Raw genomic sequence first — 13385 nt, 5'->3', positions numbered from 1 at the left:
TTGACCACAACTGACCAAAGCCTGCCTGACCAATATGGAAGATAAGCAAACTTTAGGTTAGTGTAAGCAGGCTTTTTCTACAAGGTAAATCTTTGATAAGGCAACAATCAGTCCATATTACTGCATTTAAACTTCTACTGCCATTCATATCAAGACTGAATCATTTGTCAAATGATTTGACCCAAGTTTAATCAGATGCAATTTGTTTTATTAGTAATGGAAAACTGAAGTATTTAGGAAATAAGGTAATATCCAGACAGTGAAAAAATAGAACAAGCCTTATCTTAATAAGCTATCATGCTGTGTTAAAGAGAATTCCGCAAAGTGGGCCGAGGAACTGGGTGATCTCTTCACCATAATTTTGCTTGCTTAGAAAAATACAGTATGTTTCATAAACAACATCTCTGGCCAACAAGGATGAGAGATTTTTCTTCTGTCTTTTTATGCTTTTGAGTGGTGTCCGCTGCTTGCCAAGAGCAAATTTGAGTAATGAGACAAGATGGGGAGGAATGGAGAGTGCCAAATGACTCCAGTCTCAACCAGTCTCAGCAGAACCGTTCTAATGGTGCGAGCCGTACAATGGAAGGTGACCCACTTATTGTGCCGCGTCCCTCTGTGACTTGCCATCTCAAAAGACACCCTGGCCAAATTTCAACAGTACTTTCCACATTGTGTGTGATTATGTAGCTATCTTATTGTGCATTATGGGTGGGCGGATGTTTAGTAGAATACAGCTCAAAATGATCTACTGCAGATGTTGTGCCCACCCATAATAACAAGCCAAAATGTGACTAAGGCGACCTGGAAAATGCAGAATTAATGTGCGGAAATAGCAAAGAACTTCTCCTATTGAGCTCAACAAAAGTAATTAGATGCAAAGTGAAGTTCCTGGATCGTGCATAAATCTGAATGAACTTCATCAGGTGTTCTGGTGTTTGTATCATCTGGCAAGAAAAAACAGGATTTCACGCATAATGCTTTCATTGTGCTGACTCCAACTCTCATTGTGCCAAACAATGCCCTACAGTGCAAATGCAAAGCTACTTTAGACGCATCTGCCTCTGGCAATAGCAGCATATGCTGGACATTAGCCCTAGTAATTCAGTCAGCATGTTTGTATGTAACTCAAAACAGACAGGAACCTCAGCATCTGCACTTTAGAAGCACTAATGGCAAATAATCATTGCATATCTATTGGGGATGGATCTGTGTATAAAATATAGGCATTTTCAAGATGGAAACCTTCCAAGCAAGTACTACAAAAACACTTAAGTTCACTGAACTGAATACAAAGGCACATTTTCAGGTCACTGCCACGGTGAAAGGAAAACTCCTTGGTAGTACTGCATTATTTAGTCCTACTGGCACAAGATGTTTAAACAGTGTCAAGAGGTATACGTGTAATTAATCTAAGGACATTTCAGAAGACTGAATTGTTTGCCTCCATCACCATTCAGAGTGATTGCATTTGATTTCATTGATAGAGAGCAGAGCTGGCAGGAAAAATAAAACTGGACAACACTAAGCTCTTTTTTGTAGTGGAAACTATGAAGATGGATGATCCAAAAGAAATGGAAACAAATATCTATACGCATGCAAAGAGCTATGGTCTGATCAGTCACATTTTGTAGTTCACCCAAAAATGAAAATTCTGTCATCATTTTACTCACCCTCTAGTTGTTCCAAACCTGTATGAAATTCTTTCTTTGCTGAACACAGAGGATATTTTGAAGAATGTTGGTAATCAAAAAAGTTGATGGGCCCCATTCACTTCCATAGTATGGAGAGAAAAAATAGAGTTAAACTGACTCTAGTTGGATCACATAAACACACAAAAACACTTTTTTTCTATGGAAAAAAGGTAAAAGCAACAAACCTTTAACGTTAATACTTCTCACACATAAAAAAGAGAGATATAAACAATATACAGATAAGCAAATTCTGAAAAAAGAAGCATTTGTGAAGCAGCAAAGCATTTGTGAAGCCACAACAGACAACCTTGAGGCGGATGGACTACAACAGCAGAAGACCCCACCGGGTACCACTCATCTCCAATAGGAAAAAGAGGCTACAATTTGCACAAGCTCACCAAAATTGAACAGTTGACGACTGGAAAAATGTTGCCTGGTCTTTTGAGTCTTGATTTATGTTAAGACATTCAGATGGTGGAGTCAGAATTTGGCGTAAACAGAATGAGAACATGGATCCATCATGCCTTGTTACCACTGTGCAGTCTTCTGGTGGTGGTGGTGTAATGGTGTGGGGGATGTTTCCTTGGCACACTTTAGGCCCCTTAGTGCCAATTGGGCATTGTTTAAATGCCACTGCCTACCTGAACATTATTTCTGACCATGTCCATCCCTTTATGACCACCATGTACCAATCCACTGATGGCTACTCCCAGCAGGATAATGCACCATGTCACAAAGCTCAAATCATTTTAAATTGGTTTCTTGAACATAACAATGAGTTCACTGTACTAAAAGGGCCCCCACAGTCACCAGATCTCAACCCAATAGAGCATCTTTGGGATGTGGTGGAACGGAAGCTTCGTGCCCTGGATGTGCATCCCACAAATCTCCATCAACTGCAAGATGCTATCTTATCAATATGGGACAACATTTCTAAAGAATGCTTTCAGCAGCTTGTTGAATCAATACCACGTAGAATTAAGACAGTTCTGAAGGTGAAAGGAGGTAAAACACAGTATTAGTATGGTGTTCCTAATCCTTTAGGTGAGTGTGTATGTATGTATATAAAAACAGACACATACATTCACACACACATTTGTTTCCAACACAGAGTTCTAATATTCAACAAATTTTTATCTTTTTTTATAAACAGAATATTATAAACAGTATTGTAACTATTATCTTTTAATATTTTTTAAACATTTCAATGTTATAAAACGAAGCAGCACGTGTTTTCCTGAAGCTCAAACAGTAAAGCATGGTGCTAGTAGCAACGTCAAGATCATGGGTCCGATGCAGTGAACTGAGCATGGATTCACTGATATACAGTGAGGAAAATAAGTATTTGAACACCTGTCTAACAGCTAGAATTCTGACCCTCAAAGACCTGTTAGTCTGCCTTTAAAATGTCCACCTCCACTCCATTTATTATCCTAAATTAGATGCACCTGTTTGAGGTTGTTATCTGCATAAAGACACCTGCCCACCCCATACAATCAGTAAGAATCCAACTACTAACATGGCCAAGACCAAGAGACAAAATTGAACACCTCCATTAGGCTGGAAATGGCTAAGAGGAATTTGCCACGCAGCTTGGTGAAAAAAGGTCCACTGTTGGAGCAATCATTCGAAAATGGAAGAAGCTAAACATGACTGTCAATCTCCCTCGGACTGGGGTTCCATGCAAGATCTCACCTTGTGGGGTCTCAATGATCCTAAGAAAGGTGAGAAATCAGCCCAGAACTACACGGAAGGAGCTGGTCAATGACCTAAAAAGAGCTGGGACCACTGTTTCCAGGGTTACTGTTGGTAATGCACTAAGATGTCATGGTTTGGAATCATCCATGGCACGGAAGGTTCCCCTGCTTAAACCACCACGTCCAGGCCCATCTTAAGTTTGCCAATGACCATTTGGATGATCCAGAGGAGTCATGGGAGAAAGTCATGTGGTCAGAAGAGACCAAAAAAATCACTTTTTCAACAAAATCACTAAACGTGTTTGGAGGAAGAATGATGAGTATCATCCCAAGAACACCATGCCTACTGTGAAGCATGGGGTTGGTAGCATCATGTTTTGGGGGTGTTTTTCTGTACAGGACAGGGCGACTGCACTGTATTAAGGAGAGGATGACCGGGGCCATGTATTGCGAGATTTTGGTGAACAACCTCCTTCCCTCAGTTAGAGCTGTTATGCCCCAGTATGGGTCATATTGTGTGGGTTTGGTTGTCCTTTGTTTCTTTTCTCGTAGGTTGGAGTTAGCGTGAGTGACATCCTGATCACTGATGGTCTACACCTGTGCTAGAGCTGATGTCGGCAATTATAAGCAGCTCCCTTCAGTGGTCATGGCGCGCGCTCTCTCCCCTCATGCCAGTTTGGACGTCGGCTTCATTATTGTTCTGTTGTCGTTTTGGTTGTGTCTGTTATTTTATTACTCTTACTTTAATAAATGTTATTTCTTTTGTGCATTTAGCAACGTGTCATCTCCTTCTTTGTCACGGCTTGTGAGCCGGCCGTGACAGAGCATTGAAGATGGGTCGAGGCTGGGTCTTCCAACATGACAATGACCCAAAGCACACAGCCAGGATAACCAAGAAGTGGCTCTGTAAGAAGCATATCAAGGTTCTGGCGTGGCCTAGCCAGTCTCCAGACCTAAACCCAACAGAGAATCTTTGGAGGGAGCTCAAACTCTGTGTTTCTCTGCAACAGGCCAGAAACCTGTCTGATCTAGAGAAGATCTGTGTGGAGGAATGGGCCAAAATCCCTCCTGCAGTGTGTGCAAACCTTGTGAAAAACTACAGGAAACGTTTGACCTCTTTAACTGCAAACAATGAGTTTTCTCAGGTGTTCAAATAATTGTTGCAGCTGTATCATACAAATAAATAGTTTTAAAAAATCATAAATTGTGATTTCTGGATTCCTTTTTTAGATTATGTCTCTCACAGTGGACATGCACCTACGATGACAATTTCAGACCCCTCCATGATTTCTAAGTGGGAGAACTTGCAAAATAGCAGGGTGTTCAAATACTTATTTTCCTTACTGTAAATGTACACCTGCAATGCAGTGCAAGTTCCTTAAGATAAAAACGTCTGCCAAATGCAAGAAACTGATATGACAATCAAATTGACCCACAAATTCCTCTGAATAATTTTAATAGTAATATTATTAATAATTTGTTCCATTTATATAGCGCTTTTATCTATACTTTATATGGAAGTGGTGAAATCTCCTCAAATCTCATTTCCACCAAAGTAAAAATCTCCACCACCAAAGTAAAATAAATGTTGTATGCACATTCCAAAACACATTAGTGTTGACATTTTACAGGCATGTTTATGACCCTAAATGAGTCACAATTTCAAGAAAAACTTCACAGGTTTACCGGAATTCCATCAACTCAGAAATATATATTATAACATAGGAGTTAAGACTGTGTAAAGTGCTTAGTTTAGATGTCAACTACAAAAAATTAAAGGGTTACTTCAGCGATTAGCATATGGCTTTGTATCAGTAGAAACCCAGGAGTATATTCAAATGATTGTGCTTTCCCCCCTCATATCCCCCTGAGACAAGAGATTTATGCATTTTATTTCTGGAAAAATTCCTCCTATGATGCAAATTGACGATTTTTGCATCATAGGAGGAATGTTTGCCCAGAGGCTAAAGACTACAGCCAGCAGAGGGAGCCATTTCCGCATGTTTTGAATTCGCGCATGGGGGATGGGAGATAACACTCAGCTTGCAGGGAGAGCTCAGCAGCTGCAGGCACTCATTTAAACGGAGCTATGGTGAGCAATGTAAGTCTTTTAACTTCTCAAATTCATTTCTATGAAAGTTAAGCTTGCAAAGGCATGAACTGAAACGCGCCAGACTGAAGTCGCATTGTGAATGTATGCCGCGAGTGTAGTCGCGATTACCTCAGCTCTCATCACTCCTGCAGTTAGTGCTCAGTGCTGTAATACTCGCGCGGTGACTCACTCATTATATTGGACAGACACTTTCAGTTTTTAATTGTAGTGTCTTCTCTGTTCTCTAACTCAGTCACAGTAATCAAGTTGGTGGCATTGGGAATGGCCTCACAGGGCAGCGAAGCATTCTGGGAATTGTAGTTTTTCATCCCCATGGGACAAAAATACATTTTCTGTATTTTCTCAGTCTAGAAGACACCAAATTCAAAAATAATTTCACATTACTACTGCATTGATGACCCAGTTTAAATACAGATTCATCTTCCCAGCGCTGAATTACCCCTTTAATAAGACAATCTGTCATTTTGTCAAAAACAAATGTTTAATATACATTGGAAAAACCTAAATATCTCACAAAATGTGTTGAATAATGAACCAGAATTATGTTTTGTAATAGCTGGACATCTCAAACAAAACAGAGTGACTTGACTATAACTGCTTAGATATTTTTTTAGGAACAATTTGTTTATAAACTTAAATCTCCAGAATGCTGTGAAGTAATAGCCTTAAGTTGGAATTTGTTGAAATCACATTTAAGAGTTTTTTTTTATATAGCTAAAGCTTTAAAAGTTATGTATGTACAATGTCAGCAACCCAATCATATTTCATTCAAAGCTATAGGATGATTGTGGCTAGCCTTATTTCCTTCCATCTAGTCCATTTCTGTCGTATCAAGTTCTGAGAGAAACTTTTGACACTTAGAGATGAGGACATTAATGGCCTCGGTGACCAGAACATCAGGAGGGAGGATCCCTGTGGACTCCACTGAGACTGAAAAGAAAACACAGAAGAAAATGTGTCAATGCATTTTTGTAAATAATCAAAAAAAAAAAAAACTTGGTTGCGAACATACATATGAAATGATTCCGCACTCTGCCCAGTTTCACCAAGTTCTTTAAGTCATCATGCCGGAGAACTTCTCTGCTGCATGTGTCCAAACGACTGTTGACAACCTTAGCAATCTTCCTTCCTGAAAAGCATAATTACTTTTAGCATAATCTTTTTTTTAAATATTATATATCAAGATTACATGTAAATATAGTGGAATAGTCCTACCTTTCACATTCTCAAGCTCAATAACTCCAGGTGAAAAGCAGCGCTTTAATCTCTCTGCTTGTTCTCCCTCAACAGTCTGTAATAATGTGATTTCAGGAAGGAGTCTGTAGCTTGCGGTGGCCACAGGAGAAAACTTGGCATGATCCTTGCCTGCAATGTGCACCCAAGCTCTCCAGTTAATAACACAATTCATAAACAATATACAGGAAACTAGGGATTGGCTATTGGAGTTATTAAAAACTAAAACTTTATTAAAGAAAAATATATACGCCTCTCTGGAAATCAAACATCTTCTTGGTCAGGAACCTGTTATATCACTCACCTATTCCTTTGACGCAGTGCATAACTATATCAAGTTCCTGCCCTGGTCTGAGTTGTGCCAGGAGAATGTCCCCATGCACAGGACCAATCTTGGCATCTGCAAATACATCGGCCTGGTTTCCAACTGGGTGCCATTTTATGTCACCTGAGTAGACTGAAACAAAACAAGAGTTCAGTGACATGTTTGTGAACGGTGCAGTGATAACTAGAATTATTATGTCACAATATGGAATTAATATCTGTGTGAAACTCTGTCATTATTTACACAAACTGTTGTTCCAAATCTATAGGACCCTTTCTTTCTTGGAGCACAACATTAAGATGTTTGTGTTTGACAGTCTTTAGTCTGTAGTTTTTAATTACATCTTTTACCATCTGAAAAGGCAACAGTGACTGAAACATGTTACCTAACATCTTTTGTGTTGCATGTAGGGCTGTACAAGTTCAACTAATGTAAATAATAATAATAATAATATGAATAATTTGTTACATTGATATAGCGCTCAAAGTGCTTTACATTGAAGTGGGGGAATCTCATACCACCACCAATGTGCAGCATCCACCTGGATGATGCGAAGGCAGCCATATTGCGCCAGAACGCCCACCACACACCAGCTTATTGTGGAGAGGAGACAGAGTGATGAAGCCAATCGGTATATGGGAATGATTAGGAGGCCATGATGGAAAGGGGCCAATGGGCAAATTTGGCCAGGATGCTGGTGTTACACCCCTACTCTTTTTCCGACAGACATCCTGGGATTTTTAATGACCACAGAGAGTCAGGACCTCGGTTTAACATCTCATTCGAAGGATGGATAAACGGATTCAATAGCAATGATTTACTGCGATTCTCAAATTGGATAGCTGTAATTAATGCCAAGTTCAGACTGCACGATTTTCAAACTCACTGCTCTTTTCTCAATGCATGACTATCTGAGGTAGCAGTCAGTCACTGCTGTGTTCACACTGCACGATGGATTGGCGACAAGTGGTTTCATACTGCATTGACTTTACAATAGGAAGAATCACTGACAACTTTCTCTCTGGTGCGCAAACTAAGTTTCACAATCAAAAACAGGCGAGATGTGACAGGTAAACAACATGAGATCAGGCGTGCGTCAGACCAGAGTTCTCGCGCGAGATTGGAATTGTTTTTGGGTTTTTTTGTTGAAAAAAAAATGTATAAACTGCAGAAAGTTCGCGATCCAAATCGTCTGTGCCCTGATTTGCAATAAAAAGGACAAAAAAAAAGAAGAATATGGCAGAGGAAATGGTTAGGGAGACACAGGCAGCAAGGATTATGTTCTGCAAAGGTAGTCTGAGGTAGCCTGACAAGCCAGACCCACATCAAAATGTTTGGTCTGGAAACTCACCATTGACAGGGCTCAATCCGAGGGGCGGGATAAACGGTTGTCTTTCAAACTCCCTCTGCACACAATTGGATAGAGCTACAACCAACCAGAGCAACGTGAAGCGGAGCTCGTTGATAGATTAAACATTCACTGTTTCCGCTGGGCACAATTTCAAACACATCTTCCCTTCTTAAGAATGATTTCAGTGCCGTTCTTTGTTCTTTTCTCAGAGAAAAGCTCAACTCCAAGTCTCCCAGAGTTGCGGTCAAAGCTGATTTGACCACCGTTCGCCAGCTTCTGTGTTTACTAGTGGCACGCAAGCGCAACTCGGCAATGTTAAGCCCCACCCACCGACTCTATACACAATGTGATTGGCCTGAGCAGAGTTTGGTTTTTATAACTCAGATGTGTATTGAGAGTTGCTAGACGATACTCGCGGCAGATTAGATTTGTTGCCGCTAGGGTGTGTCTAGATTTATAGGCTAAGTTTGAGGTGAATAAATTATTTTGCAATGTGCTGCTGTTGTGCGTTCTCAAGCAAATGTTTGCACTTTGGTTCTGTTTGACAGAATTGTAAACATATCTATGAAAATACTGATATTCTGGTCTAGAACTCCTCCCGCTGCCCTGTATCTTGGGCTCTCATTGGCTGTAGGTCATCGCCTATGTATGGAGGTAATATTGTAGCATTATTTAAAACAAATATATTGTAATCCACAAATAAATGTAAAGCAATTCACAAAAAATAAATAATTTCACAAATCAATAGAATGAGATCCACAAATATATGCAGGAGTTTCACAAAAATGAATTAGATCCACAAATAAATACAATGACAAAAAGATCCACACATATTTTGATGTCACAAACACACAACTCATTTGTAGATCTCTTCTTGCACATTTGTGTGGATTTTGAAACATTTTTAGCATCTAGATTCAAACAAATCCACAAATACATAGACTCCACCCACCATCTACTTAAGCCAATCAGATAACGGCCATATCGTGCTGACCAATCGTAGCACGTTCTCACTCCAAACAATCACGTTTTGGCCAGTGCAGCTGAAAAACAGAGTTACGACCACTGATCTATATAATCAGATAACAGCCATATCATGCTGACAAGAGCAATAGAGCTCTCAATAGTTCCAAACAACTCTGCACGGTCAATCTGTTTAAATAGGATTAAGCAGGATAGACAGCATTTTCACTATATTTGCGGCAATGTCTGTCAAATATTAACACAATATGTGCATTGACTTTGCCAAGGCTTTAGTAGCATTTTATTCTGAGAAGAGATAAAGAAAAGACAACGTTAACCTTCATTTGGGGCTAGAGAGTAGAGCATATGATATTACAGCGTTGAGTGTTGAGTTTATTTTTTGTGAATCGCTTTACATTTATTTGTGGATAACAATATATTTGTTTGGAATAATGCTACAATATTACCTCCATACCAATGTATTTTTCAGTCAGATTATTTCGCATGAAAGGATTTAAAATTTGTGTGCGATTTCGCAAAATTTGTCAAAATCGGGGCTAAAATCGGGCAGTGTGAACTCTGCATAACTGAAATAAATATATGAGCTGCATGTTTCAGTGTGTACCGCATGTTTACTGATATGCAAGCAGCTCATGTCATGATCCAGCATTTTCAGCATCTCTGTTAACACAGTAAATGCCGCTGCGCAAAAACTTGTCTCTGTCTTCTGAGTTTGGGACAGTTATAACATGCATTCAGGAAGACAACAAACATCTTCCCACACTTGTAATGAGAAATGCTTGTAAACCAGCTGTTGCCAACAAAAGAGAAGTGTTAAGGACTCCCTGCAGTTTTCTGGTGAAATAAAAGCTTGATAGTTTAAATTTTGAAAATGAAGAAATTAAGACAAACATTAATATCTGAACTGCAATTTTACAGTTATTCTGATAAATAAAATGTTATAAAATATTATTATCCAGCTTCAATGGCTATGTTCATGGCAAAAGGTAGGTTTGGTTATTAAGAAATAACATTTGTAAATAAAATATGTTTTCCTTCTAAAAACAAAACAAACCCTTAAGACTGCATTTGGATTTACGTGATTAAAGACCTTTTCAAAAGTATCTGCAGATTTTTTTTTTTTTAAATGGGTAGAGGTATTACAGTCCAGCAAAATATGTTTGATGAACAATGGTTTCTCACAAGATGAACACTTTGCTAAATTTTCAGTGATTATTATTAAAATTAAATGTTTTTTCCCCAAGATCAAGATTTATTTCATGCTATTTAACGCCACAATTAAAATGTTTGTTCAAATTGTGCAGCCCTAGTTGCACAGAAGATTATCTTATGGGTTGGAATTAATTAATTATAGAATGGAAAAATTTAATTTTATATTGCACATCAGCAAAACACTAAAAGGTCCTGAAAAAGGGTGAATAAGTATTAATGGGGAAACAAAATATATATTAAAACCTTAACCTCAGGAGGAAAAGAGTCTGTCTTTTTTTAAAAAAAAAAACCTACAACAACAACAACAACACTCATGTTACTCACCCATGTGATTGAGATATAACTCCTTAGGATCTGAAGAGTCTTTAGGGGCTCTAGGATTCCTGGTGCATTTGACCTTTAGTTGAAGTTGAATGGTGTCAATTTCTGTGCCTTCCTGATCCTCTGATAAACACAACACACTCAGCAGTCAAATAATCATCCATTACAAAAACGACTTTCTTCAAGATTAATACATTTATGTAATTAAAGGGATAGCTCACCCAAAAATTAAAATTCTATCATAATTGACACGCCCTCAAATTGTTCCAAACCTGTATGTTTTTTTTGTTCTGCAGAACACAAAAGAAGATATTTTGAAGAATGTTTGTAACCAAGCAGATAGAGCAACCACTGAGTGCGTTTACATCAGGGGTGTCAAACTCAGTTCCTGGAGGGTCACAGCCCTGCAGAGTTTATCTTTAACCCTAATTAAACACACCTGATCAAGATAATCAAGTGTTTTAGGCTTATTTGAAAACTAGAGGTATGTGTGTTGGAACAGAGTTGGAGCTAAACTCTGCAGGGCTGTGGCCCTCCAGGAACTGAGTTTGACACCCCTGGTTTACATGCACACCAGTAAGCTGATAACTTAAAAAAAATCAGCTTATTGAAATAATCAGTTTTCCCCGTTTACATGCAAGCCAGTAAACTGACAACGCAAGTAAATCAAGTTTACATGACTTTATTAATAAACCGGGTTAGTGACGTCAAAAATAATAATGTCCAGATATTTGAATTTTTCAAATGTTACGTCAGTTGCGATGTTAAATAAAGCATGCACCATGTCAGCGGGAGATTTACAGCTTATATTATCCCTCATGAAGTTACAGATGCAGCGTTTTGACTGAACCTCTTCTACTTCTGCTGCATGAGAAGAGAACACAATTTGTAAATTGTAAAGAACACAATCTTTACAATTTTCTGGGTCTTAAAGGAGTCTGCATTTGTGATACATGTCCTTATTTCATGCAAAACGCTAGCTTGTTCTGTCTGGATGCATTTAAATCAGGGAAAGAGGCAAAAAACTACCTGTGTCGACCGGTTTATGCTTACGCCGTTTATGACCTTACGCCGATAAAAGAAAACTGGTTACCGTGTTTACATGACCATGTTCATTGTCGGCGTATTAGGCATAATCGGCTTAAGAACGTGCATGTAAACGCACCCATTGATTACCTATAGTTATTGTTTTCCCTACTATGGTAGCCAATGGTTGCTCTATCTGGTTGGTTACAAACATTCTTCAAAATATCTTCTTTTTTGTTCTACAGAACGAACAAAAAAAGCATAAAGGTTTGGAACAACTTGCGGGTGAGTAAATGATTAAATAATTTTCATTTTTGGGTGAACTATCCCTTTAATTGTTGCTTTAAAGTAAAACACGTGCTTCCAGAAGGAACTTACCCGCATTCCTGTACTCAAAAAGACGAGGGTCTGCTTTAATGGGCACAAGACCAAGCCTATGAGCTAGAATTTCATCCTGAACTATTGAAGTGTTATTGTAAATGAAGACTTTCTCAATGGCCATTGTTGGGACCTAAATTGTCAGAGGAGATGAGCAGGAAAATAAACACTAGTTTAAAGAACGTGATGACTGTCACCTCCTGTTTTAAGAACAGCTGATGATGGTTATACAACATGTATACAAGCAGACACTAAGGACATCCTCATCAAACATACCTCAGCCAGTAATATACGGCGAAAAGCATTGGCGATGGAAGCGTCAATTCCAATCATATCAAACTCCAACGTGTTTTCATCAGAATTAACTATATCGATCCTGAAGTTCTGGAAAAGTAATATACATATTTTGCATCAATCACAATCACGTATTAAAATGCCAGACTGAGCCCGATATTAATTATAAAAAAGAAAGCCTGTAAAATTCACACACCTTTTTGAATTTTTCAAAGTCCCATGTGTCATCGTAACCAGGGTAATTTCCTGGATAATCTGTAGTATGGACCTGAAAATACAGTAAATAGTAGTTAGATGTATCTTACCGAAATACACGCCATTAAGTATGATCAAACAAATCAAATAAACAAAAAACACTGTTGTGTGTGAAAGAAGAAACTATGGCATGTGCAACGTTATATTATCAAAATATACAAAACTGATAATGAAACATCCTATATTGACAGAAACACACAGTGAACACTATATACATAAAACACTACATACACCAAAAAATCCGCAGAATGAATAACTTACATTTTTTACGCCGAATTCCTCTAATATTACTCTATCACGAATTTCTTCCACGTTGTTCATAGGGGCCGCCATCTTTGCTGTCATTCCTCTCTTGTGCCGATAGAGGGTAGAAAACTTCCACACTCCATTTAAAAAAAAGTTTCACCATTGACATTTTATAAATGCTTTAATTTAACAAAACTATGCACATAGCAAATAATACGATTTTTTTGTTTAAACAAAAACAGACAAATAATAATATATG

The 13385-nt window shown here is 38.4% G+C and overlaps 1 protein-coding gene across 1 annotated transcript; it reads right to left on the bottom strand.

Moving 5' to 3' along the window:
- Nucleotides 1-5960: 5960 nt before the first annotated feature.
- On the bottom strand, nt 5961-13253 carry polr1c (RNA polymerase I and III subunit C). Its single transcript, XM_067421060.1, has 9 exons — nt 13142-13253; nt 12822-12893; nt 12608-12715; nt 12332-12464; nt 10931-11050; nt 7039-7191; nt 6717-6866; nt 6514-6630; nt 5961-6431 (listed from the first exon to the last, which is right to left on the bottom strand). The coding sequence occupies exons 1-9, from the start codon at nt 13223-13225 to the stop codon at nt 6313-6315; spliced, it is 1056 nt and encodes a 351-aa protein (XP_067277161.1). The 5' UTR covers nt 13226-13253; the 3' UTR covers nt 5961-6312.
- Nucleotides 13254-13385: the final 132 nt, after the last annotated feature.

The sequence above is a fragment of the Pseudorasbora parva genome, chromosome 17, assembly GCF_024679245.1.
Source record: "Pseudorasbora parva isolate DD20220531a chromosome 17, ASM2467924v1, whole genome shotgun sequence".
Taxonomy (NCBI): Eukaryota; Metazoa; Chordata; class Actinopteri; order Cypriniformes; family Gobionidae; genus Pseudorasbora; species Pseudorasbora parva.
The sequence above is the reverse complement of the archived record's forward strand: the minus strand, read 5'-3'. Positions and strand labels throughout refer to the sequence as shown.

Bases quoted from the DNA above. Each gene is read 5' to 3' on its own strand.
- polr1c (XM_067421060.1), bottom strand. From the start codon at position 13,225: ATGACAGCAAAGATGGCGGCCCCTATGAACAACGTGGAAGAAATTCGT. The intron at 11,051-12,331 runs GTAAGTTCCTTC...TGTGTTTATCAG, and splicing joins TTTTGAGTACAGGAATGCGG to AGGATCAGGAAGGCACAGAA. The intron at 6,432-6,513 runs GTATGTTCGCAA...TTTTCTTTTCAG, and splicing joins AGTGCGGAATCATTTCATAT to TCTCAGTGGAGTCCACAGGG.